Source organism: Magnolia sinica, chromosome 14, assembly GCF_029962835.1.
Source record: "Magnolia sinica isolate HGM2019 chromosome 14, MsV1, whole genome shotgun sequence".
NCBI classification, from domain to species: Eukaryota; Viridiplantae; Streptophyta; class Magnoliopsida; order Magnoliales; family Magnoliaceae; genus Magnolia; species Magnolia sinica.
The window spans coordinates 49,675,872-49,703,732 of NC_080586.1; the positions used below are offsets into that span (position 1 = coordinate 49,675,872).

At 40.7% G+C, this 27,861-nt stretch overlaps 1 protein-coding gene across 1 annotated transcript; it reads left to right on the forward strand.

Annotated features, from left to right (window-relative positions):
• The first annotated feature begins 82 nt into the window (after positions 1-82).
• Positions 83-27,737, forward strand: LOC131225483 (probable 26S proteasome non-ATPase regulatory subunit 3). The gene is made up of 9 exons (XM_058221011.1): positions 83-254; positions 8,318-8,404; positions 8,494-8,684; positions 13,407-13,544; positions 13,654-13,790; positions 25,472-25,526; positions 25,603-25,713; positions 26,276-26,515; positions 26,991-27,737. The coding sequence occupies exons 1-9, from the start codon at positions 230-232 to the stop codon at positions 27,501-27,503; spliced, it is 1,497 nt and encodes a 498-aa protein (XP_058076994.1). The 5' UTR covers positions 83-229; the 3' UTR covers positions 27,504-27,737.
• Positions 27,738-27,861: the final 124 nt, after the last annotated feature.

Consider the following 27,861-nt stretch of genomic DNA (forward strand, 5'->3'; position numbering starts at 1 on the left):
GTGGTACTCACTTAACATCCCAGCGCAGCAACTTCCTGCGAAAGAAATCCCCACCTATTCCCTTCCTAGACTATAGAGATCTATCCACCGTCTTCCGATCTTCTTCGTCGCTTTATTCTCTCACGGGCTTAGCTCTCTCCTACGTTTTCGAATCTACTTCGTCTCTCTCATACACTCGCTCTCTTCCCTTCGCAGGCGACAGCTTCTTGGCAGCCCATCTTCGCGGGCTATGGCTGCTCCACAACCCCCCTCAGGTAAGCACTTCTTCGTTAATTTGCGGGATCCACCGTTTACGTCTGCAAACCGTTTGCACTTTGCACTATGCACGCACATCACAATCTGATTTCTGCACTTTGTTTTTGATTTTCTGATCGCCAACGGTCGCACGTATCCCCCATCGTGAAGGTTCTAGGTTTTCGTGGGGCTTATCCTTTGCTTGTGATATACGGTTTGCCATTTACACGGTTATTGCAGTTCACAGATCCCGGCAATGAAGATGGCTGTTGACGCTGTAGTCCACTCATAATTATAAAATAATTTTATTGGAAAAAAAAAACATGACCTTTTAACATTTATCAATAATTTTAATTTATAATTATATAACATTTCTCATTGAGATAAAAAAGATTCACCCGAATCACTGCTTTGAACAGACCATGGCAAATTTTATCAGTGGAATGAGTTGTGTATGAGTCCTGAGTTTGCCAAACCCTTGATATGACAAGGACCATCATGGATGGTTTGCTCACCTTCCCATCTTGCAATCCTAACATGCCAAATGGTATGGAAATATAAGAGAAATATGGTAACCGTCCGCATTCATCTGAAAGGAGGTCCCGTTTTGGGAGCTATGAGCCAATGGTCTACTCAACCATGATGCTCACTTGTAGAAGCCGAAGACTGATCAATGCTACCCACAACCTTTGGTCAAGGACCGTATTAATAAGGTTTTCTTGCAGCATGCCTCCCTAAACACACAATGCACCAGCACGTGCTGAACATATGACACGTGCATTAGGAGGTGGTGGGTACTATTGAAAATATCAAGCTGGTCACACAACATCTCAACATTTGTACAAAGACAATAGCTAGTCTAAAGGACTTGCTTACGATCACATTGAACACATTGGGGGATTACAATGTGTGAAGGTGAAGGTGCAGACGAGCGATTGTAAGGGGTAAGGGGAGTCCTAGGGATGTGGAGAATGTACGAAGTTCTTTTTTTCTTTTTGAGAGGTAATGAAAAGTTTATTAGAAGCCACAAACAAGGCGGAAAAGAATACAACAGAAAAAGAAACTAAAGATCCAGAAGGGCTACAATGTCACAAGGATCCAAATCCTTCTGACCCGACGCCCATTCTATCATCCAAGTCACCGCCTTTCGAAAAATTCGATTTGCCGGTTCCGACATGTTCTCAAAACACCTCCTATTTCTCTCTCTCTCTCTCTCTCTCTCTCTCTCTCTCTCTCTCTCTCCCCTTTTGAAAAATTCAATTTGCCAGTTTTGAAAATTTTAATGCAGAGAATGTTCCAAGTTCTCAACTTACAAGTTCATAGGTGCCCCTCAGTTAGGCCAACCTTGCCAAGAACAATGCTTTTACTATGTTTGTGAATCATTTCCTGGAGGAATAGTAAGAAACTAATCTTGTACGACACATTGGAAAATCAGGTAGCATATTTGAAGTGGTGATCCCTAGACGAAAATGGTCGATGGAGATTACAGGAAAGGGGTAACTTCTGTGCAGAAGAATGGGGCTGCAAAGGAGTGATTCATGTTGGTAGGGGAGCAATCAATGTTCACTAACTCAATTAGGCAGGGGAAATCCTATGGGGGTAGTTGATGTTGATATTTTGACTGGTAGTGCGGCTCATAATGTTCCTTAGCCTTTATTAAGGTTTCAGTAATGTGGTCTAGGAAGAGTGCCCGGGTGGAGGAAATTGATGAAAAAACCATTGTGATGATCTCTCTCTCTTTTTTGAGGAGTTGTAGGTGGACTTCGACAAGTCTTGTGATCACGGTCCAACATGGTGATTGTTCTCTGTTGAGGTTTTGGCTTGGTTGAAGGAAGATGGGGTTGATGGAAGGTGAGTTCTAGATTTGATGCCCCAATCCCTTTAATTCATGGGTTCAATTGTCTGACCATATTGATTTGCAAAGAATGTTGGCTGTCGACGAGTTCTTTGAAGGTCCAATAAAATTCTTCCGACATTGGATTAACATTAGTGGCATCCTGTTGTAGCTCTGGTTGGAGGAAGTCCTATTGATAGGCTTGTGAGGTTTGGGTCGACAGTGGGTATGTCTTGCTTCTTTAGCTTTTGAAATAGGGGCAAAAATGTCAATGTGAGCGTTGGTTATGCAAAGGCCTTTACAGATGGTTAGCACGTGGAGGGTATATTGGTAGGTTCAACTTTGTTTGAGGGCCATTTTGGGCAATAGTTTTTCTCTTTGGGCCATGATGTGGAAAAGTGTGAGTCCTCTAAGGTGCTAGCGCACCAAACTTGGCGAAGGTGGCAGTTCTATCTAGGTCTCCTTCGAGACTACTTTTTGTTTAATGTCTCTTTTGTAGAATCACAGAGGTTGCCACATTTCTCCCCTCGTTCCGCTTCTACAATAATGGAGGCGATTGGGAGGAGGAGCTCTCCCTTTGTGGTGGTTCAGGAGGAAGATCTTTGCTACAATGGGAGCATTCTCAGGGTGAGTTCTATGCCAACTCTTTCCTCGGGTTAGCTTCTTCAAAGTGACAACCAGGTAAGCCATGACCTTTCTTAGTTAAGGTTGGATTTGGGTAGTTCAATCTCTAGGGGAATCCAATGTTCGCTTCATCGAAGTTCCTCTTCTTTTGAGGGGAAATCGAGGTGTCTTATGGATTTTGCAAGAAAGCTTAGAAGCTTTTTTATTTGCATCCTAATGACTAGGGTTCCATTGCTTACAATAGGAAAAGGCAAATACAATCTCATGGATATTTAGTGGATAAGAGAGTGCATGTAAGAAGTTGGTAGAGGGTTGTGGCGGTTTCAATGGAAGTAACAATGACGACATTGTGGCGATTTTCAAGTTGTTAGGAGAGAGGGGGGAGATAATGAAGAGGAAGTAGGGGAGGAGTATATGTAAAAAAATCCATTTTTTACAAGGTAACGTCCATTTATTAAGAGAGCCTGCTAAAGAAAAACTAAGGCAGGAAAAAATTTACAATTCATACAAAGAAAGAAGATTACAATTATCCATGGCTTTTAATCCAAATGCCCACCACGACATCTAACTTGACTGATGCAGGACACATAATTTAATGCTAGCATGCAACGTGGAGATTTTGAAAGAGTTCATAAAGTAATTCAATTAACAAAAGATGCTAACCTACCAAGTAATTAAGAGTAGACCATAGGAAATAAAATATAATTTAACCTAAGTCACATGCCCGCATGCTAAGAAATCAATTAAAACTAGGCCCGATGGAAGGATAGAACTTCCAATTTAGCATAAGCACGTTCCACACTCAAGAGACAAATTTGTAGGTTTAATGATTAGGGCTAGGAATGTGAAAATCTGAAATTTGGGAAATTAAGGCTCATGAGAATTGGGGATTTTGGAATTGCGGTTTTTAGAAATTGGAAAAAATAGGAAATTGGGGATCTAGGGTTTAAGGTAGGGCTATTAATGTGGAATCAAGGGGTTTTGATGGAGGAAGCAATGATAAATCAAAGGATTGAGCGGTTGTCCATATAGTCAGCCTAGGGGCTCGCACGTGCGGGTCATTGGGTAGGGTTTTTGGGTCCTCAATGGTTGATTTTGGTTGGGATTGAAGTTGGATGATGAAAAGTTGAAGAAAAAGATGATTTGAATGGACTTGGATAGGAAGGGAAGAAGAGGGATGGAGTTTTGAAAAAATTCCTCTTTTTGATAGAAAGGAAGAGAGAAGGAAGGTGGTAGATGGAAGCCTCGCACCTCCGTTGAATGGGGAATGGAATCACACCACACCAAGCTCCAAATCACATAGAGTATTCTTCAAATCACACGAAGAAGAGAAAACACAAGGCTTTTTTTTTTTTAAAAAAAATAGCATTAGGGCTTCGTACACCCATCTTTCTCTTTTATAGTATCAGAAAAGACCTTTTACAAAAAGACGTTCTCAGATAAAATTCTCAATATAAAAACGCTCAATAAATTAAAAGTTGTTCCTAACCCCCCTAATCTCAATACAAATATAAGGTATACCAAAAATAGTGAAGCATGTAACCAATGTAAACAATTATAATATTTCGTGGCCTAAGGGGGTCCACGATTAAGATGTCCGATGATAATAATCCAACAGTCCGATCATCGTGTCCACTTGATCCAACGGTTCAATGTGTCCATCGAGCTCCTATATGCAACCCACGTGCATCTTCCTAGTGTGGCGTCTTCAAAGATGCACGAACATGCACATGGGGTCTTCAACATGACTAGGAATGTGAATTGGGTCAAGTGGGCGCCATGTAATGATCGTCTAGCCATAAGGAGACTGGCTCAACCCTCTTCCTCTGGTATGATGCTCTGATGTCCTCATCATTGATCCTACTAATAACCTCCTCCATTGAGCCACATGTATTTCGGGCTCAAAGGATTGCCACTAGGACTAGCTGCTTAATCATATTTTTCTTCCTTCCTAACTCCATCGCCGTGCCAACCCAAACGAAGGCTTTTAATATACTTCGAAATCACCCTAGTAAAGTTAAAGATATCGTGGAACATTCATTTCTAACAACAAGGCTCGAGTAACTTCAATCAAATTTCTATTTTTGCGCTTAACCACCTATTTTGCTTAGGTGTATAAGCATAAGAGGTTTGATGAATGGTACCCTGACTTTGTAAATAAGATTGAAAATCACAAGACATAAATTTCAAGGCATTATTTGACCTAAAAATACACAGACTTGTACCAAATTAAGTTTTTATTACACTATGATTTTTTTTGAAAGATGACAAATTTTTTTTTTATAGGGAGGCTCACAAAACGAGCGAAAGAATGTATTAAAAATTTTATGAGGGAGGCTCACTATGAAAGTTCTTAAATACAAAAAAGACTGTTGACCTATGTTTCATAAGATGTAACCAAATCATTCTAGAATGATCATAAATAAAAAGAACAAAATACATAAAACCTAACAAACTAGGAACTTGAGCTGGTCCCCACACATCACATTTAACTAATCTAAATGGGATATCACTCCTATCATCAACTCTAAAAGGAAAATGGACTCTACAATGTTTTCTTAGTTGGCATGTTTGATGCTCCATACATGGCATCTTTGGAAGAGATGGAACAAGAGTTTGTAGCTTTTGAAGAGATTTATGATCTAAACGATGATGGCACTGAATTGTAAGACCCTCAGGAAGCACCGTAACAACTATTGATTTTCACTCCAAATAATAAAGACCATTCGACCTCCACCAATCATCCTGCCTGTCTTGATGTCCTAAAAAACACAGTGAAAAGGAAAGAATGTGACAACAATTTAGAGATTTTTACTTACAGATAGACGACTCAAGGAAAGTTTGGGGGCATGTAAGACAGATGATAAGGACACAAATGCATTAGGCTGAGCATGACCAAGTCTAACAATGTTGGATGAAATATCATTAGCTAACGTAACAAACATATTAGATGAAACAAGGTCAATTGAGGAAAAAGAACTATGGTTACCAGAAATATGAGCATGCGCTCCAGAATTGATTATCCAAGGAGAGGAATGATCTGATAGGAGACACGATTTACCTGAATGGGCCAAAGTGGCTGTAGAAGTGAAGGTACACTGTTAGTTGTAGAGCCACTTGAATTCAAATTCAAATTCCATGGTGCTCCGTATTCGCAGCTGGACATGCTCGTTTTCCCATGTTAATTGTCGAGGTATGCAAGCATTTTACCGGATTTAAAATCGGGTCTGGACAAGTCCCTTGCAACATAGACTAGACCTGCCCATTTACTAAATGGGTTCGGGTTGGGTCAGGTCAGGTCGGGCCTAATATAAAGGAAACCAGATCCACACCCGTTTAGCATCTGGTTTGTTCTTGGACCCAGACCTGTACCATTTTACAAACGGTTCGTGTCTGAGTTGGGTGTGGGTACCCCATCAGGTTTGCTGACCCATTTACAGCATCCCATTTCCACTTTTCTCATTAGGAGAAGGGATAGACTCCTACATTAGTTTTGCACCATTTAGAAAATGGTGGTTACTCTTCAACTTCACACGTGGCATTGTTGTACGATAATCCAGACTGTTCAAATTGGTGACCCAACTGTGGATGGAGCATAAATGAAAAATTGCACTGAGAAGATAATATTAACCATCTGATATTTCCTTCAAAATTGCAACACTAATTATTTTACTTTTAACCATCCATTTGCTGGCCATCAGTTGGATTGTTAGGATTGCTACATCAGTGTGATTTTAGAGATGCACTCCATCCACAATGGGACCCACAGTTTGGATGGATACCTGTGCATCAGTGTCACATGTGAGGAGGATGAGTAACCACATTTTTTAAATGGTGCAAAAAACTAGCATAGGAGTCTAATCCCTGGAAAAATGAAGCACAACCCACTCCTTCCCAAAAGATGAGTTATTTGATACCATGCAAGAGTGTGATGTGGATACACATGCTCTTGAATTTGTTCACGTGGAGAGTATTAACTTAAAATAAGATGTTCAAATTTTGGGGCCCAAGTAGACAGGTCACCATTCGTAACTCGTAACCATATTTCATCGAACAATCATAAACACTGATAATTGGCCCTTGTTTGTTAAAATTTCAATGCAGAAATTTTTAAGGGCACACTTCTGATTAGAAGATGAAATCAATGTAATTTGGTTAATGGCCATTAAATAGAATCCACAATTTGAACGGATTAGTTTACCTGTATTTTTCTGTGCAATTTTCTTGTTAGTTGCACACTGCCAGAGGCATATGTTAATTTTCTCCTAAAAATATCTCTTCAACTTTGGAAAGTAGGTTGGGCCGTTAGGGTGACGTCATTGGAAGAGGCATATATTAATTACAGGAGAAATTATCACATAAAGCCATTTCTTGCTAACGTACATGTAGAATATCTGATCCATATGAAAGAACATCTGATCCATGTGAAAGGTGGGCCACACCATGGCGATCACCTGGTATGAGAATCATGCCAATGAACTCATGGGGTGGCCACAACTGTATGCTGAGTCATAGTATCATTTGTCCATTGATTTTGACATTTTTTGCCGCTCAATGAGTGGATTAGCCTGATTTTCATAACAGCTTGTCACAGCAGTGTGGTGCACATGGATTGGATATTTGACACATTGTCTTGGGGGAAAGAAATGGCATTGTATGTGATCAGTTCTCTTGATACAGAGGTGTTGTCTTGGTTGTGCGTGAGGTTAGTTGCCTTTTGTATATTATGGGGCCCACAGGCTGAAGGGTCAGATGATCCCCACTTTTCATCTGGTGTGTTGTGCAGAATGGATGATTGTGCATCAATTGGAGCAATCCTAGCCACCTGATTTTTCCTGTTGAACATGGACCCTAAATTCAAATTGCACGGACACAATTATTGGCCAATGAGATGCTTTTACAGTTGACAGTTAACTGAATGGCCCATTAGATGGATATCATGGATTAACTGTCCATTCAGCTACACAACCATCATGGTTGTTCCTCTGTGTGTGTTGCCAGCCGCCAGAGCCCACATGCTGAGTTGTCTGATGATTTGAACCGTCCATTTATTACCATGCATAGAAGCTACTATCCCATGGTCATGCTTGAGTAATGATCCTAACCTTTGAACAATACAAGCCACTAAAACTGTTCTTTTCGTTGTTCTAAATTCATCTCTACAGATACTGATGGTCATAATCATCCATTCAATCTGATTTTCTTAAGGTGGCCAGTATAGAATAGGGTGCATAACATGGACGGTTCCAGGCATTAGATCACACAGGATGTGGGCCCCAGCGGGTGTCGACACATGCTTGAACTTGAGTTGTGGTAGAGGCAAAACAAACCCCAACCATATTATGGTTCTACTGGCTCTTACCTTATCATTTCTCATATTCCTCTCCTTGTGAAAACCTCTCTTTTCACTTGTTTTATTAACTTTGCCGAGAGAGAGGGAGAGAACAGCTCTAATAAACCCTAGCTGCTGTTCTGCTTCATATCGTGGTCTCTAGATCCTTACCATTTCAACTACATTGCTTTTCTCAGCTATATTGAGGCGAATTTCTCAAAACAAACTTCACCTCCTCAAATTCCCTAATTTTCTTGATTTCCACTTTTTCCCCCCATTTTCTATTGCTGCAGGGAAGACAACTGAAGATGTGGAGATGAAAGAGGTTCTGGAAGCCCCTTCCAATTCTGTTCCTTCCTCTGTTCCGTCTGTCCTACACCGTACTGAAAAATCCATACTTCTCTTCTTCCCTTTTTATTTAAAATTTCCTTTTTTTATTTTGTAGTGAGAAATCAATTTGTTTTTTCAGATTTGAAGGAGATAGCATCTCTTATTGAAATGGGTACGTATGCCAAGGAAGTGCGCCGCATTATGCGTGCGGTCCGCCTCACAATCGCGCTTAGGCGCAAGCTGAATGCTCCGACGCTGTCCACGTTCCTCTGTTTCACACTCATCCCAGGTTCTGATGCGCACTCGAGGCTCTCATCCTATGTTCCTAAGGTAAAATATTGTGAAACCCTTGGGTTTCGTTTACACACACAGACTGGTAGATGTGGCATGTGCAACAGACGTGGAGCGACGTAGTGGTTTGCAGGACATGGGAGGGTTGAAGTGGTTGTGGACTTTGTGGGATGTGATGCTTAAAAAGAGGTTTCCTGCAATATATCCTAACATGTCTGTACATAGGATACGTCTGGACTTCAGCCATAAGATCTGAGGTCCTTTTGAATGATTATATGATGACCCTCTTATTGGATGGGGAATGCCCAAAAGGACTCTCATATTGTAATATTTTAATCTTTTGATTATTGAAAGTTTAAGGAGACCGTCCATTTTCAAAAGGAAAAGAGTTAAATGATCAAAGGGATAAAATATTTTAGTATAAGGTTTATTTTTTTGGTTGTCCTCCATCGAAGATGAGGCCCATCATGTAAGCAGTTTGGATCATTGAAAGATGACCACAGATCCAATTGATAAAGTCCTGACCTATAGCAATAGGCAGGTAGTAAATCTCCTCTAAAATAGTTTTTTTTTTTCCCTGGGAAGGGAGTGAGTTTCTGACAACGGTAAGTATCAAATAGATTCTATCATTTAAGTTGGCTCAAGTGTGGAGACCACTGAATGTTTGTGTGACATCCAGCTCCTCAAAAAGGTGCATTCCACCATGAAAATTGGATGCCCAAAAAATCAGGCCAATCCACTCATCTTTTTTCTTTTGAAGGGTGATACTTTTTATTAAAACAAAAACAAAATACATAAATATATACAACTAATCAGGGGAGAGCAAGGATAACAAGTGGTATATCCACCTCCAGCCCTAATTGGTAAGAGGGAAGTGCTTTGAACTTCTTCTCTAAATCTCCTCTCTTACCCTTGAAAAGGGAACCCCTTGTGCCCAAACTAAATGTAAGCTTTCACCCAGTGGAACACCATTCCTGTTATCATGTTCCTTCCATAGTGACCAAAGCATCCGACAGGATTCACAATCTCTACAAATTATTTCATTTTTATTTTTTACGAAGAAACCATGCTCCCCAGGCTCGAAAAAGAGCACCCACTGACACCCGGATTACTTATTGCATCCCATATAGATTGAGAATCTTTTTCCAGATAGTTGTGGAGTAATGAATTAATGTGGCTAGCCGATTCTTCCATCTTCAAAAAAGGAATGCATGCATATGTTATGGCCATATTTCCTTTCCGAAGCTGATCTATGGTAAGTATTTTTTTTCCTTGGCTGCTAGCCACCCAAAAGTGATTGCTCCTGGCAGTCCCAGAAAATGCCAAATATGAGACGATACCTTCAATCTCCCTTCCCTACCATTTCTCTTGATTTTGTTGTATAAAGACTGTACAGAGAATGCCTGACATACTGAATTCCCATTTCCAACTATCCAATTGTCCTGGGCTTGGATTGCACATCTGCATCTTTTCTTGTAAATCTAGCAAAATCCTCAAATATTCTCTGATAGATTGGTGTGGAAATGTGCAGGCTGAAGCCCATATCCACTCCTCCCCCTCTTGTGAAGAGATATGAGATAAACATGCCTTTATCCAGTGCAATCCTGTATGGGTATCCAAGACTACTTTTAGTGGTCTTTTGCCCCACCCTTCCCAACATCTTATTCTAACCTTCCCCTACCACATGGGACATGCCTTTACTGAATGCTTGCTACCCTTCATAACTGCCTGTCACAGCCCCGAGGCCCTTTATCTCGAAGAATCCTTTACTAATCAACCTCCCTCTTGGATATTGTATTTCCCTGCAAGCACTTGACACCATAAAGAGTCATCCTCTTTCTTGAAACTCCATAGTTGTTTACCGAGTGCTCCATTCATCACACTATTACATATTTTATACCTATTTTGCCTTCTCAATGCACAAGAGTAAATTGTGGTAAGATAATGGTAGTCTTCTCACCTTACATCAAAAGAGATCCTCCATTTCCTGAAGTCCGTCTTCATTTAATCGAATTCCCAACATTTCACTCTTTTGCAAGCTAATCGGCTCTGAAATAATATCAAACCATTTAGTTATTAGTTACCATATATAAACTGGCCAGCTAACCTTTCTTAGCCTTGCATGACAAGAGCGTATCATTGGCATACTGTAGATCAGATATTTGATATTCATCTCCTGCAACCCTGAATCTCCATATCAATCTGACCTTTGATGCCTTTCCAACCATTTTACTTAAAGCTTCGACAATCACCTCAAATGAAGGGGAGAAGGAGTTTCAACACTTGGTCAAGGGTTCAAGTACCCATAGGTGGTGAAATCCCACTTCGGCGTGAGTGTTGGGGGGGGGGGGGTTGGGTTGGGTTTATGCACGTGTGTAATTTTTTTTTCGTTAAATGAAGGGGAGGAGGAGTACCGTTGTTTTTATTTTTATTTTTAATTTTTTTAATAGGGAAATATCCTCTTGTTGATTATCTTTTGAGTCTTTGAACAAACTTTTGGAGAGCTATTTACCATGATCAAGTAATGTGCTGATGATAATCATGATATCCATGTCCAACTTGCATAAAATTCCTAATTGATTTTCTTTTTATCGTGCATCTATTCACTCATACCATGTTTACATGATAAAAGAGAAGATAAAAGGAAAGTATAGAATGGAGAGAAAATGGGAGTAGTCACACATGGAATGCCTCTCTTCTCTTATTAGTTATTACTAATATATTGAATTCCTAATACAACAAGAGAATGGTACTTATCAGGTGTATACACGTAAGTGACACACACACCCTTTATTTGTTATTATTTCCTGTAAGCCCAATACTGCACTTTAGCCTATCTACTAATTTATGCATAAGGGAATTTAGCACCCTAATTTTTCTAGTGTTCAGAGTATCGGTATCATTACATGTATTGATGACCGGAGATACAAAAATATGTATTGATATCGCAGTTATTGTGGTCGGTACTCTGAAAAGTATTGCTAATTGAAAAACATTGGGAAAAAGGGTGGAATTTTCAGTGAAACTTTAGGAGATGTTAAAAGACATGTTTGCACATTTAGGAATCAAAATATTGCAAAAAACAACTAGACATAATAAATTGAAATTTTATTGGGGCTTAAACCATGTTCTACTAGAAAAAAGTAGTATAATTATATCCAAAAGGAGTTCCTATTATTCAAATACCATGCAATGCAAGTAATAAAACATCCATTCTCAATTTTAAGAGGTAAAAATGAGGAAATTAGGAATTTTCCAATCCCCACCACCCCGCCCCCCCCCCCCCCCCACGGCACCACTCAGATTCTGATTTTTGCCACATATCCATGTCAATGCATGAGAATCATTTATAGACATTGCAATGCATGCTAACGATTTTCAAAGAATAAGTTTCTAAGGATTTTTTTTCACCTTTGAGTTCTGATACGTCTCTGCTTCGAGTCAAGATTTCTTCCCAAATCAAAGCTCTGATTCATCAAAAACTGAAAGGAGGGGTCGAAATCACCTAATGAACAAAATCCCCAAAAAATCCCACATGATGAATTTTTGTTGTTGTTGTTATTATTATTATTATTATTATTTTGGGCGGTGGGGGATTTCTTCTGATTTTCTCACAAATTTCTGATGTTTATGGGAGTATCCATGGTATCAACAATATTATCACAAATATTACCCGATGCCAAGTAACTTTACATGCTCAAAGACCAAAATATTGCTTGTATTGCCAATAATATCAAACTTATCAGCGATATTTAGAATTTTCTATATTACTTGGGGTTTCACTGTTGCTGACCTAGCGATACTGATTACATTGGCAATATCACCGATATTTGGTCCACTGGATGCCTTACTGCCACGCCTTTGAATCTATGGTAAAAACTGGATTATTCAAATCCCCTGTAGCACCGGTGTTAGATATGGAAACAGCATAGGTATGGATATGGGAGTATCCATGGTATCAACAATATTACCCGATACCAAGTAACTTTACATGCCCAAAGACCAAAATATTGCTTGTATTGCCAAAAATATCAAGCTTATCAGCGATATTTAGAATTTTCTATATTACTTAGGGTTTCGTTGCTGACCTAGCGATACTGATTACATCGGCAATATTGCCGATATTTGGTCCACTGGATGCCTTACTGCCATGCCTTTGAATCTATGGTAAAAACTGGATTATTCAAATCCCCTGTAGCACCAGTGTTAGATATGGAAACAGCATAGGTATGGATATGGGATACATTCGATAAAGCTCAAGCCCTCGTTGAGTAATTTATATTAAAAATGCTTAGAGAAATATAAAAACATATTTAAAAATATATAGAAATATGCTAGAAATAATTCTTTTTTCCCGGTTATGTTGGAAAGTATTTTAATAACAAGAATCCAAAATATTGTGTCTCCTCGTACAATGGCTTTTGAGTTTGAAACAAATTTGATATCTAGACCCATGCCGTACCTTTGTAATAAGTGGCATGTCTTGTCCATAGCTTGCTACCTGGAATGTTTAGTTGCCCTGGCCTGCATAATGTAGGGTTTTTTTTTTCCTGCTGCATTGTCTTTGACTCTTTATAGATAATAAATAAAGAACTTCAGAAATTGTCATATTCGGATATATTTCGGACCATCTGATGGTAAATTTCACCAGTCAGATTCAGATCCGTGCTTCGCTTGTCATACTGTTGTTTCAACTTGACATCTTTTTCCCTTGATGCATTGTGTGCACAAGTGCTGTATCTGTAATTATTCTGCTTGTAGGAAGATGAGCATGAAATGGAAATTGATACTGCAACATCTGCAACTCAAGCTCCTGCTAAGCATTCTCTGCCCGAGGTTGAGATCTACTGTTACTTGCTTGTGTTGATATTTCTGATTGACCAAAAGAGATACAATGAGGTGAGTCGAAGCTTAGTTGTTTCACCAGTGGCTCTTATATCCTCCACCCTGGATCCAATTGCTCAATGTTTTCTACATTGTACTGGTGCTTGGCTTGGTTTTTCTGCAGGCTAAAGCTTGTTCCTCAGCAAGTATTGCTCGCGTGAAGAACCTGAATAGAAGAACTGTTGATGTTTTAGCATCTAGGCTGTACTTCTACTACTCGTACAGCTACGAGCTTACGGATAGTCTTTCTGAAATTCGACGGTGAGTCGTAACAAATCCACATGGGGATGTATGCATTCATGAATTCAATTTAGCTTTGTTATCTGAAATGACCTAACAATAGACAGGGCTTTCTTAAGGCAGCATCATTTGCATCCATAGACATAAGCACACACCTAACACATGCATAGTGATAGATATTGGTGACTTTGAAAACATTGCTCACTTGATGCTTTCAGAAATTGTCAATGCTGGTTAAATATGATTTTCTTTTAAAGTGAAAGTACGATATTTTGAGAAATACTACGATACTATCAGGAAAAAAATCTTTATATTTAATATCATTTGTTTTTTCCTATAAGATAATTGAAATATAAATAAAAATCTAAATAAGAGGAATAGAATTCCTGATAAAAAGAGAAGCAGCTGACACCGGTCCCGGCCAGCTCATCAGCAATGGAGTTAGCATATCTGTGAATGTGGGAAAACAAAATGTTTGACCTGGCAGCAAGAGATGTATCTTTGTCAAGTACAAAGCTTAATTCCTGACACAATTAGCCCTACATTCTTAGCCCAGTTAGTAACGTTGGCTGAATTCCCATCTACAATGACCAGCAGAATGTCGAAAAGATTGTGAATGATCTTAATTGCTTCCCGAAGAGAGGGCTTCAGCTCGATGAGCAACACACCTGATGCAGGACATGAAAATTAAACATGATATGCAAGATTTCAGGCTTTAGATCATAGAAACAATCACAAAAATTTCACATCTCACATAAGATCAAGCATTCAACCAGGGGAATCTACGAAGGTCCAAGCCTACACATGTTAGGGCTGGATCAATTAAAAATTATAAATCAAACAATGCTCAAAGGAGAGTAGATTCATTCACTCTTGCAAAAGATTATTCCCCAATCTAAGGGATTCACCATGTTTCGATTCGGGAAAGCTTAGGGTTTGCAAAAGTGGAATAAAACTTGGAATTTAAGATTATCTAGGGTTAGGGTTAGGGATTTAAAGCGAGAGAGGAGAGGATTAGAGGAGAGAGAAGAACCTGCAAATAGTCCACACGTGTGGACAGCAATCTGGCCCAGGCGCACATGCGCGGGTGCCTGCCCACACGTGTGTGGGGCCCACGAATTTGGGATTGGCCACTTGGGGTGTGGTCGGCCAGGGATGGGCCACCCACACACCAAATTTGAGGCTGATGAGCGTCCGGTCTGTGCCACCGAAGTTTCAGCCTTCCCGGAGGGCTTGATTCTGCAAATCTACTGTAGAGGAAGGATTGGCTGCAAACAGGGGTGGATTTGAATATTAGATGACTATGAGAGATGATGAATATTGAGGGTAGGAGGTGGGGACGATTTGGAATGGGTGTGGCTTCGCACCACGGTAGTTAGCCCTTCGAAGAAGGGAGGGTTTCGCACCCAATTAGATTCCTCAACTCAGAGAATTAGAGAAGTAGGAAAACGCAAAATTTTATTCCTAATTTTCAATGAGAAAAAACCAACATAAGGTTTCCTATTTATAAGAAAACCCTCAACCCCAAAAGCCGCGCCATGTGTACACACTATTACTTAGAGACGAAGTAACAAAAATAACAACTAATTAATGCAATTAAAACTGTTCATGATGTTCCTACTAATGATAATAACAAAAATTCAAAGTCCTAGATTATCTAGGGTAGTGGGCCATGATCATGAGATCCAATGGTGGGATCCACATGATGATCGGGTCCACTCCAAGGAACCATATCACAACTCTCTAACTAAGAGACCATCCATGGATGTTGTCATCGATCCAGATCGATGGTGGGGCCTTCCTCCTTGCGTACGTGCGTGCGTGTGTGCTTAATGTCCCCATCAACTTCTTCGGCTGCGAAAATTTCGCCACTGGTGAAACAAAACTCCTGAACCGCTCCAAGATGTTAGGATCAATTCGTTGAACCTCCTCCTCAGTGAGCCATGTACTATCTGAAGCTGGGCGTGATTTTCACTTAACCAAGTACTTTTGAAACCCGCCGTCCGACGTTGGTACTATCTAATGGTCCAGAATATCCTCTATCTCCTCTCTGGGTGTGAGAAGGGTAGGTATGGGAGGTAGAGGCTGGGAAGAAGGGTCGGGAAGAGGCCATGGATCAAGGGAAAGGTCTGAGAAATCAGGATGGTTAGGCGAAAGCCTAGACAATGTATTAGTGGCCCCCTTAAATGCAACTAGATCCTCCACATTGAATGTGGAACTAACTCCCATGGAAGGTAAAAGATTTACCACATATGCATTGAGACCGTTTCGTTTTATAATTTTAAATGGTCCAGCGCTATGCGCGTGTAATTTACGAACGGTTCCCTGAGGGTACCGCTCTGGCCTAATGCGGACCATCACAGTCCCCTTAATTGAATTCCTTGAAACGTTTATGCTAGTCTGCAGAAAGTTCATAATGCTCATTACTAGTAATGATCTTTCACCTTATTTCTTGATGCAATGAATGAACGTGATGTGTAAAGGACTTTACAGACTCTAATGGCCTATGGGACAGTGACATAGGGACAAGATCAATATGCTTCCTAGGTTTATAACCATAATGACTTCAAAAGGACTTAAACATGTGGACCTATTGACAGAACTATTAAATGCAAATTCGGCTATAGGTAGTGCGGTGTCCCACGTCCTGGTGTGCTCCTCCACTAAACATCTGAACAAACTCCCTAGGCTCCTATTGACCACCTCAATCTGACCATCGGTCTGAGGGTGGTAGGCAAAAGAAAATTGGAGCCTAGTATTCATTATATGACATGGTGTCTTCCAAAATAACTCACAAATCGCACGTCACAGTCAGACACTATTGTTTTTGGTAACTCGTGAAGTTTGACGACCTCGCTAAAGAACAGCTTGACAACATGAGATGCATCAGAGGTTTTAGAACAAAGAATGAAGTGGGCTATTTTAGAAAAATGGTCCACAACAACAAATATGGAATCGTGTTTCTGAATAGTCTTGGGGAGCCCAAGCACGAAGTCCATACTGATGTCCTGCCAAGGGATGAATGGAACTGGTTAAGGTGTGTATAGTCCCGTATTTTCCCTTTTCTGCTTTGCAAGTTGACGAGTATAACATTGCCCTATAATTTTGGCCACGTCTGGCTTGAGGCTTAGCCAATAGAATCTATCCTCCACTAGGACAAGGGTCTTATCTCGACCAAAATGACCCGCGACCCCTCTTGAATGTAACTCCCAGACAAGAAAATCGCGGAGGGAGGTGTGTGGTATGCATAAGCGATCACTCCTAAACAAATATCCGTTTAAAATCAAGTACTCACTGCTAGCTCCTAACGGACTCTCTAACGACGACACGTATACAACTCCAAAATCCGGGCACTCAAAATAATCTTTCCTGACACGCTTGAGGTTCGTGACTGCGACACTCATGAAATTGAGTAACACGACTTGACGACTCAATGCGTCGGCAGGCTTATTCTCTACACCGGCCTTGTGCTTAAGCACAAAAGTGTACTCTTGAAGGAATCGGACCCACTTGGCATGCCTAAGGTTTAATTTCTTCTGAGAGTTATGATATCTCAAGGCCACGTGATTTGAGAACAAGACGAATTCTTGCGACAATAGATAATGACGCCAGTGGCGCAATGATTGGACTGCCGTGTAGAATTCTTTGTCATAGGTGGAGTATTTTTATTTCGCCTCATTCAGTTTTTCACTAAAAAAAGGCGACAGGGTGCCCTTCCTGACTAAGTACTCCTATGCCAACTCCTGACGGATCGCATGCGACTTCAAAAACTTTCGAAAAATCCGGAAGTCGCGTGACTAGAGTTTCGGTCATCCTGACCTTTTATCTACTTGAAGGCTTTTGAGGCTGCCTTTGTCCATTGAAACTCTCATTTTTTTTTTATGCAATCCGTGATGGGAGCCATAATGGAACTGAAGCCTCGAATGAACCGCCTATAAAAGGTGACCAAGCCGTTAAAGCTGCGCACTTCGTGAATATTGCGGGGTTCATGCCAGTTGACAATGACTTTGACCTTCTCGGGATCCGCCGACACACCCTCAGCTGACACAACAAAACCCAAGAAGATAACACTACTAGACATAAACACACACTTCTTTAGGTTGGCATACAATTTCTCGGCTCTAAGGATTCCACAAACCTGCCTCAAATGGTTGAGGTGTTGTTCCTTGGTCATGCTATAAATTAAGATATCATCAAAGTAGACGACCAGGAACTTCTCCATGAAGGGCCTCAACACTTGGGTCACACGCATAAAAGTACTTGAGGCATTAGTCAGCCTAAAAGGCATGACTAGCCACTCGTATAGTCCATCCTTCGTCTTAAAGGCCGTCTTCCACTCATCACCAGGGCATATACGGATTTGGTGATTACCACTTTTGAGGTCAATTTTTGAGAAGATAATAGTATTGGCCATCATATCCAACATGTCATCAAGACGCAGTATGGGAAATCGATATTTGACTGTGATTTTGTTGATGACCTTATTATCAACATACATCCTCTATGTGCCATCCTTCTTAGGTGTAAGAAGGGCGAGCACGACACACAGGCTCGTGCTCTCTCGAATGAAACCCTTTTTTAGGAGCTCATCAATCTGTCTTTTCAACTGTGCATGCTCCTCTGGGTTCATTCTGTAATGAGGGAGGTTTGGTAGAGTCGCCCCAGAGATTAAATCAATGGCATGTTGTATATCCCTCATAAGGAAAAATTCATTCGGTAGATCCTCAGGAAAGACATCACGGAACTCATTCACTACCGAAATGGCCTCAGTGGGTAACTCTACACTAGCCTTTGGTGCACTTTCCCTAAGCACAAGGGTGTACACCATCGAGTCCGACTCAGTCTCTCGCTCAAAGTCTTTGCCATTTAGAATATGGAGAGGCTTAAGCTTGGACTTCGATTCCTTCAATTCTTTCGAGCCGCTCACACCACTCTTTGTGGTGGACTCCTTTCCAGTCGTGTTCTTTGTGGAAGTGGATTTAACTTGACTTTCTTGCCCTCAAACCAGAATGTACACACATTCGAACGACAAAAAATGGTGACATCTCTGTTATAGTGCCAGGGCCTACCCAAAATAATATGGACCACATCCATGGGAACAACATTACACCAAAGTGTCTTTATATGATCCAAACTGAATAGGAACAAGACAACAGTGCGAGACGGGAATGAAAGTCTCATCAACCCAAGACACTATATAGGTTTGAGGATGGGCTTCAAGCTTCAAGCCTAAACGGCTTACAGTGCCAGTTGATGCCACATTGACATAACTACCACTATCCACGATCATCTTGCAAGTCTTATCACCACATTTTGCATAGGTATAAAATATCTTGTTGTGGCGGCAATCGTCGGTATTCTTTGCTTGAGCAAAGGCGCAACGCACAACTGCTAGGGTCGCAGACTCTTGCGCTCCCTCTTCATCACCACTAGGGGTCTTTGCTGACTCATACTCTTCCTCCTCACCGTCACTTTCCAGGGGCACTACTTATACTTGCCCATCAATAAGGAGCACCTTGGTGCCCTCTTTCGTGCCACATTGGTGGGCAAAGTGACTAAACCCCTGACATTTAAAACACCTAGTTGCATCACTAATGCGCAAGCTAGACCCGACAATTCCTTTACCCTTAACATCCTTGGGCCTAGACTGAGAACTATTGGAAGGTTCGTTTTGATATCCAGTACTAGGCTTAGCCCCAGAAGGGTTGGCCTTAGTGCTAGAATCGCGAAACTCAAACCCCCTTCCCACAGATGCTTTGAGGTATTGCTCAACCTCCAACACTACTTGATACAACTATTCAAGAGTGTCTATGTCCTTGGCAAGCAACTCTCTCCTAATGTCAGAACGGAGGCCTGTCTTAAATCGAGCAAGAGTGAGTACGGGATCCTCATCAACTTCACACCGGGTCAAGTATTCTTCGAACTTTTCAATGTATTCTGCCACACTCATGGAACCCTGTTGAAGAAACTGTCATTCCTCAACCAACTTCAAGTGATAAGGGAAAGTGAGGTATTTTTTCTTACGAGTTTCTTTCATTTCTCCCCAATGAACTATTGGGGGCTCCCTCGACCTTTCTTTCTTCCGCTCAATAGTAGCCCAAAACCTCTTTGCTTGGCTCACAAGCTTCATCTTGGCGAATAAGACTTGACGAGCATCCGACATGTCATACCACACAAAATAGTGGTCCATATTCGCCAACTAATTAAAAAAAACTTTAGGGTCCAAGTGGCCATCAAACGTAGGGGCATCTACTCTAACTCCATTGAGGATTTGCGTATCTTGGTCATAATGATCCTGATGTCCCTCGCAGGGTGGGTGCACGGGTGCACGCCCATGACCGTTTCTTTGGCCACCTGCTTGCGATTGGGCATCTTCCTCAATGGTGGTCTGTAGTTGGGTAACATGCACATTAAGCTGATCCAAGCGTTGGTCAATATGTTGTTCCAAGCGCCTACCCAAAGACTCAAACTGCCGGGTTAGGTCATTCATGGATTCTTGCAATTGCTCCATGTTTAGTATAGGGTGCAAACCAAAACCACGACCAATACGTGTGGGCATACAACCACTCACTCAAAGATCCTCTAATGCAACTATATGCATCTAAATGGGACTAATTGATCCTATAGGACTCTATATGAGGGAAACTACACAACACTGCTAAAATTCTAGCAACATAACTGCCCAAATAGTTTGTTAACAGAAAATTCAGCCATGAAAAATGGGGATTTTTCTGACAACAGAAAATTCAGCAGTCCATGTTATGAATGATGGGTCCTAAACGGTCCTATATGATGAGATTTGATGCAAAATAAACATGAGTAGACTAAACCCTAAACATGCAATGCAATCCCCTATGAAAAACCTACGCTTTAATACCAAATTTGATGCAGGACATGAAAATTAAACATGATATGCAAAATTTCAGGCTTTAGATCATACTAATTTAGAAACAATCACAAAAAATCCACATCCCACATAAGAACAAGCATTCAACAAGGGGAATCTATGAGGGTCCAAGCCTATACATGTTAGGGCTGGATCAATTAAAAATTATAGACCAAACAATGCTCAAAGGAGAGTAGATTCATCCACTCTTGCAAAGGATTATTCCACAATCCAAGGGATTCACTATGTTTCAATTCGAGAAAGCCTAGGGTTTGCAAATGTGGAATAGAACTTGGAATTTAGGATTATCTAGGGTTATGATTAGGGATTTAAGGGGAGAGAGGAGAGGATTAGAGGAGAGAGAAGAACCTGCAAATAGTCCACACGTGTGGACAACAATCTGGCCCAGGCGCACATGCGTGGGTGCCTACCCGCACGTGTGTGGGGCCCACGAATCCGGGATTGGCCACCTAGGGTGTGGTCGGCCAGGGATGGACCACCCACACCAAATTTTAGGCCGATCGGGTGTCCGGTCTGTGCACGGTGCTCCACCGAAGTTTCAACCCTCCTGGAGGGCCTAATTCTGCAAATCTGCTGTAGAGGAAGGATTGGCTGCAAAAGGGGGTGGATTTCAAGATTAGATGACTGTGGGAGATGATGAATATTGAGGGTAGGAGGTGGGGGTGATTTGGAATGGGTGCGGCTTCGCACCACGGTAGTTAGCCCTTCGAAGAAGGGAGGATTTCGCGCCCAATTAGATTCCTCAACTCAGAGAATTAGAGAAGCTGGAAAACGCAAAATTTTATTCAGAATCTTCAATGAGAAAAACCTACATGGGGTTGCCTATTTATAAGAAAAGCCTAAACCCCAAAAGCCGCGCCATGTGCGCACACTATTACTTAGAGACGAAGTAACAAAAATAATAACTAATCAATGCAATCAAAATCGTTCATGATGTTCCCAATAACGATAATAACCAAAATTCAAAGTCCTAGATTATCAAGGGAAGTCGGCCACGATCATGAGATCCAATGGTGGGATCCACATGATGATCGGGTCCACTCCAAGGAACCATAGCACAACCCTCTAACTAAGAGGCCCTCCATAGATGTCGTCATCGATGGTGGGGCCTTCCTCCTTGCGTATGTGCATGGGGGGGGGGGGGGGTTCCGTGTGCGCGTGATGTCCCCATCAACACCTTGGTAGGGGACCTGAGAATGTGAAACGTAAACAACCACAATTATCTCTAAGAATCCAAAACCCCATATGCAAGGACCTTCCACACACCTTCTGCATTCTGATTGGGGAAGCGAATTGATTTGATTTTGTCCAGTTTACTCCTTGACAAGGCTCCCATTCCCTACATAGATCTAAGGTTGATATGCGTCTAAACATGTAGTGGTTTAGAGCCCTAATAATGTTGGTTTTGATCTTCCCGAAAAATTTCGGCACTGGATAGTAATGCTCCGATTTCTTTTGTTCCAAATTTCCCAGCATAACGCTTATGGGAGCAGCTCCTAACGGATCTTCCCTCTTGTTTTGAATTGCCCTTTACCCTGAGTTTCAAATATCTGCTCTTCTCCTGATGGGCCATGCTATTCCAAATAGATTAAAGGAAGTCTACTTGACACTGGATGAATAGGTTATATGAAGGGATTCCTCCTCCTGCTTGGACATTAAGGAGGCTAAAGCCTCTAACATGGTTAAGTGTCAGGATTCATTCTTTAACTGTTGTCCAAGGGAATGCTACCAGTGGGCTTGTTGCTTTCCAAAGCAGTCCACCTTGAAAACTGAAAGCAAACAATCTTTTGCCAATCCACTCATCTTCTCACAAATGATCCCTATCCTCTCTGATGATTTTGAATCTGGTCCCCGTTTGCAAAGTTTTTCTCAAAAGTTTTGATGCATCCACCATAGTGTTGATGCCTTTCCAAACACCCCATCCTGCACTTGTTTTGTTATACCTAGATTCACCCTCTGTTTGAGGATCCACTCTTCACACATGACTCTTCTCTGGTGGACTGACTTTTTTGCTCCAAATCTCCACCATTTACATAGAAGACTCCAGTTCCTTTCTCCGCTTTTTTATTTTTGAATTACATTCTAAATGAATAAATGAAATTCCCGCTTCTTTCTCCTCCCTCCCCTCAAGAAATCCCACTGGATTGATCTCCAGTTTGCTTTTAACAGATGTTGGGATCTTAAACAGGGATAATTAATGTACTGGCCATTGATTATAGTATCAATAATATCGGCTGATATTATTGGTATCGCACGGGGGTGATATTAAACCAGTCTAGAATGTCTCAATTCCTTGGTTTTGGTCAATATATCACAATGATGGATCGCAAGATATCGGCGATGTTCTCTTTGAAAAAATCCGTCGTATCGACGATATATATCAATATCGACAATATCGTCTACATCAAACAGGAGCTGCAGGCACTTCGTCCAAAAGCCCTTTCTACGTCTTTTGTTTTTTGTTTTTTTTTTTTTCACGTTTTCCTTCATTCTTCTCTCTTCTAAACAGATTGTAGGTGGGTTTCAGTCCATCTTTTGCAATCTTTTAGGACAAAAACCAAGATTTCAAAGCCATTATTTTTCCAGATTTGGGGCTGATTCTCATTCGGTGAGTGTTTTTGCATTTCGATCCCTTTTTTTTTTTTGTAAATCATACAAAATCAGTATGAAAATGTTAGAAATTCTTCATTCTTCAAGTTTTGCATGAAAAATCAATGATTTAAATGTTTGATTTTGAGATTTGAGGGTAGGTGATGCAATTTGGGAAAATTGGAGAAAATTCGAAATTTGCACAAGTTCTCCCAAATTGGTTTCAATCTTACACTCCAAACACGAAATCAAACATATATGAGGCCCAATCTACTGATTCATGAAGTTTTTTGCGATTTTTTGGATATATATATATATATTGAAATTTCACTTCTAGCAACGTTCAATTGAGTCCAATCTCACAATATTTAGGAGTGTTTGATGAAATCATCATCACATACATTCTAATTTTGAAATTTGAGGGTAAGTAGTCCGATTTGGAGGAAATTGGGGAAATTTTGAAATTCTCCCAAATTCGTTGCAATCTTACACTCCTAACACGTAATCAAACATGTATAATGCTTGATTTTTTTAATTTTTATTTTCAAAGATATGTATAATCTATAATGCTTGATTTACTGATTCACTTTGAATATAATTGCATCAGTTCAGTCAAACAACACATAGCGTAGGACCCTATACAAAGGGAACCTATTATGTGCACTTTTTTTGTGATGTTTATGTTATGATTTAAAAGTGTATATTAAGGTCTTTTTTAACAATCCTTGGAAGTTTCATTGAAAATTTTGTCCAATTTCCCACTGTTTCCCAAAAAGTGCGATACATTCCCCAATACAAATGATATATCTTGTGCGATAACCGATACGTAGGCACTAGGCACCAAAGGAGAGGAGTCTCTCTTTCCAAAGGGATAATCTTTTCTCAAACTTCATCTTGAAGCTATCTCTTTCTACTTTATCACCTCGGGAAGCTCTTTCCTAAGCTCCTCCACCCTTTTTTGGCATTCGTCATCCAATAGGCCTTCTTTTTCTTGTTCAGGACTATTTGTTACTGCCTCCTATTTTTCTGATGATTTCACATTCTTATCATTTTTTAAAATCAAAATTTTCCCTATTTCATATTGTAGTTATTTATGATGATTTTCCAATCAATGTTCGAAACATTAGTATTGCGTTATATATTGCACCCTTGGGTACGGATACATATCGGTTATCGCATGGGATATATCGGTTGTATTGCGTAATGTATCGTTGTTGTTGGAAACATTGGGAAGTTGGTTTAGTTTTTCAATGAAACTTTAGCGATTGTTAAAAAAGACATCAATACACACTTATAAATTAAAACAGTACAAAAAACAAGTGCACATAATAGGCTTTCTTTGTATAGGGTCTTAATATATGTGTTGTCTAACTGAATTAATGCAAACATATTCAAAGTCTATTCATATAATTTATAAATGTAAGAAGATGTGTGGAAACACAAGCAATGCATTCAAAAGCAAAAGAAGAATCACTAGATCAGATTACATACATGTTTGATTTTATGTTTGGACACGGATTGCAACTGATTTGCGAGAAATTAGGAATTTTGATTTTTTTTTTCAATTTTCCACAACTCAGCCCATCTCCTTCAAATCTCGAAATAGAACCTCTCAATCCATGATTTTTCATGCAAAACAAGAAAAATCGTTTGTAACAATTCGACACTAATTTAACATGATTTACAGGGGAAAAAAAAAGGATCGAAAATGCTCACCGGATTGAACATGTGGGATGTATCCCACTACTCGTGCGTTTTGTATTGCACAGGAGTATTGTGGGATATATTGGCTGATATCGTCGATACTCCCAATATTCCAAATTTTGAAAAATCTCACACTTGTGCACCTACCTTCCCACCCCCAATAAGAAAACGGGAGTTGGTGGTCAACCTATGTAACTGTCAGACAAAGGTGCGAGGTGCTGGATCTGATGGCTTTTAAAATATATCAACATCTTAATTATAAATTATTGTAACAGTACATTGTAATTATTTATGTCAAGAAATCATTAAGTAATAATCGCATCAACATAAAAATCTGTTATGCTAATGCTATGAAGTAACCCAAAAATAAAATCACATTTTATATGTCTGTGTCCAAGTGTGTCAGAGAAATAGACATGTCAAACATGTCCTTGTTACATAAGTATTGAGTATTAACTAAAATTGTATGGCATTGCTAAAATTGATTTGTACATTTTTCCAGGAACCTCCTTGCATTACACCGGATGGCCACGCTACGTCATGATGAGCTTGGCCAGGTTTGTCCCCTATTGAGAAGGGCCTTCATTATGTCTGGATCTAAAAGCTACTTTTAACATTGATGGTTCTATGCAGGAAACTCTGCTCAACCTTCTACTCCGTAATTACCTCCACTACAATTTATACGATCAGGCGGAGAAACTGAGGTCAAAGGCACCACGTTTTGAAGCACACTCAAATCAGCAGGTCCCTCCCTTCCTCCCTTAATACTTCCAATTAGTGCCATACTATTTCCGTCTTTTGTTAGATATGTTATGGTACAGATTCATTGTGTAGCTACTTCCGCCCACCTTGTGGTATGGTGAGACTGTTCTTCGAATGTGCGTCAATCTTGGATGAGGGATTATAAACATAATGCCCTAATGAATCAGGTGGTGAAAGTATCGTAATGCACCTGCTCCACACAAGTGGGGAGGATCTTTCAGTCTGGAAGAATTTGGGGCAATCCCACATTCACCATTGGAACCATCATATAAACAGTCTGGATCCTCCCGACCAAAGGCCCCAGTTGTACGACTGCATGTATCCTGATTCTAGACTATAATTCCTCTTCTTGGATCCCGAGTTCCATCGAATGCAAAGGCATCGTCAGGATCTCTGTTTCTGCCACTAGAGAAACAGGAAGCAGCCACGAATGGCCAGACTGCTATTCAGCAAACAGACCAGAACCCAGTCAGAAAGTGTCTTTTTTGAAGGACTTATCATTTGAAGTTCTGTTAATGAATTTTTTTTTTCTTTTATTTAACAGTTTTGTAGGTACCTTTTCTACCTGGGGAAGATTAGGACCATTCAGTTGGAGTATACAGATGCGAAAGAGAGTCTTCTGCAAGCAGCTCGCAAGGCCCCCATTGCAGCCCGGGGCTTCCGCATCCAATGCAACAAGTGGGCTGTGATAGTCCGTTTACTTCTGGGAGAGATCCCAGAGAGAACTGTTTTCGTGCAGAATGGCATGAAGAAGGCTCTTAGGCCTTACTTTGAGCTTACTAATGTGAGTCGTTCTGAAACCTGAAAATAATTCTGCACACGACCGTGTTTGTGCATTTGGTTGTTAGTTTTAGAGGAAATGTCGATATGTATATTATGTTTTGGTTCTTGGTTTTTACAATTGTGCCCATGGTTGGGCGATCCAGACACTTGATCCAATGGGGCCTTGGTGGACGAATGATGCCCCAAGAAATTTCATCAGTTGGACTATCCTAATCTGCCACTTGATTGGTGGCCTGCACTCAAACGGAAAGTAATGCTGTAATTGTCCCATTAAACTGAAATAATGGTAAAAGATCTTCTGATATGGGAGTCAGCCTGTGGAGACATTGTCAATCCATGATAAAGGCAATCAGATCAGTGGTCTGGATCACTGAACCACAGGCCTACTTGTACAAACTGAAAACCTTGAGACTGCAATGTATCTTATTCCTCTTAGTTTTAGAGAGTCATTGCTGTAACATTTGATCAAAATTCAGGCTGTTCGAATTGGGGACCTAGAACTGTTTCGGACTGTTGCGGAGAAGTTTGCTAGCACCTTCAGCTCAGATCGGACCCACAGCCTCATTGTGAGGCTGCGCCACAATGTCATCAGGACCGGGTTACGCAACATCAGCATCTCTTACTCCCGAATTTCGCTGGTTGATGTTGCCAGAAAGTTGAGGCTGGACTCTGCCAACCCTGTGGCAGATGCTGAGAGCATTGTGGCAAAGGCAATCAGAGACGGTGCGATTGATGCCACGGTGGACCACACGAATGGTTGGATGGTGTCAAAGGAGACTGGGGATGTGTACTCTACAAATGAGCCTCAGCTAGCTTTCAATTCTAGGATCGCGTTCTGCCTGAACATGCACAATGAGGCGGTGAGGGCCCTGCGATTCCCACCAAACTCCCACAAGGAGAAAGAGAGTGCTGAGAAGAGGCGGGAGAGGCAGCAGCAGGAGCAAGAGCTCGCAAAGCATATTGCGGAGGAAGATGATGAAGAATTTTGATGGTTGGATTTTTGCTTTCCGTGCTTGCAGCCAGCCATTGTTCTTGTTGTTTTTCTTGATCCTTTCTTCTTTTCCTTAGAAAACTTAAAAAAGAATGGTTAAGCTGCATAGTTTGGGAAGGTGACCATCTTCGTTGTCGTCGTCATCATCACCATTCATTTTGATTTACGACTAAACCTGACAGACCTATGTATTGTAATGCTTATTGAATTTTACTCCTCTTTTGGTTTTACATATTTGATGGAATTGCTTTCTATTTTTCTTGGTTTCCTCCCATCCTGGACGTAAGTTGACCCTGTGGATAATGATGTTTTGTTGCGCCCAATGTTTTAAATATCGATGATATCAGCCTATATAT

Coding starts and splice junctions, on each gene's coding strand:
- LOC131225483 (XM_058221011.1), top strand. CDS start 230: ATGGCTGCTCCACAACCCCCCTCAG. Junction 13,545..13,653: donor ACCAAAAGAGATACAATGAG/GTGAGTCGAAGC, acceptor GTTTTTCTGCAG/GCTAAAGCTTGTTCCTCAGC. Junction 26,516..26,990: donor CTTACTTTGAGCTTACTAAT/GTGAGTCGTTCT, acceptor ATCAAAATTCAG/GCTGTTCGAATTGGGGACCT.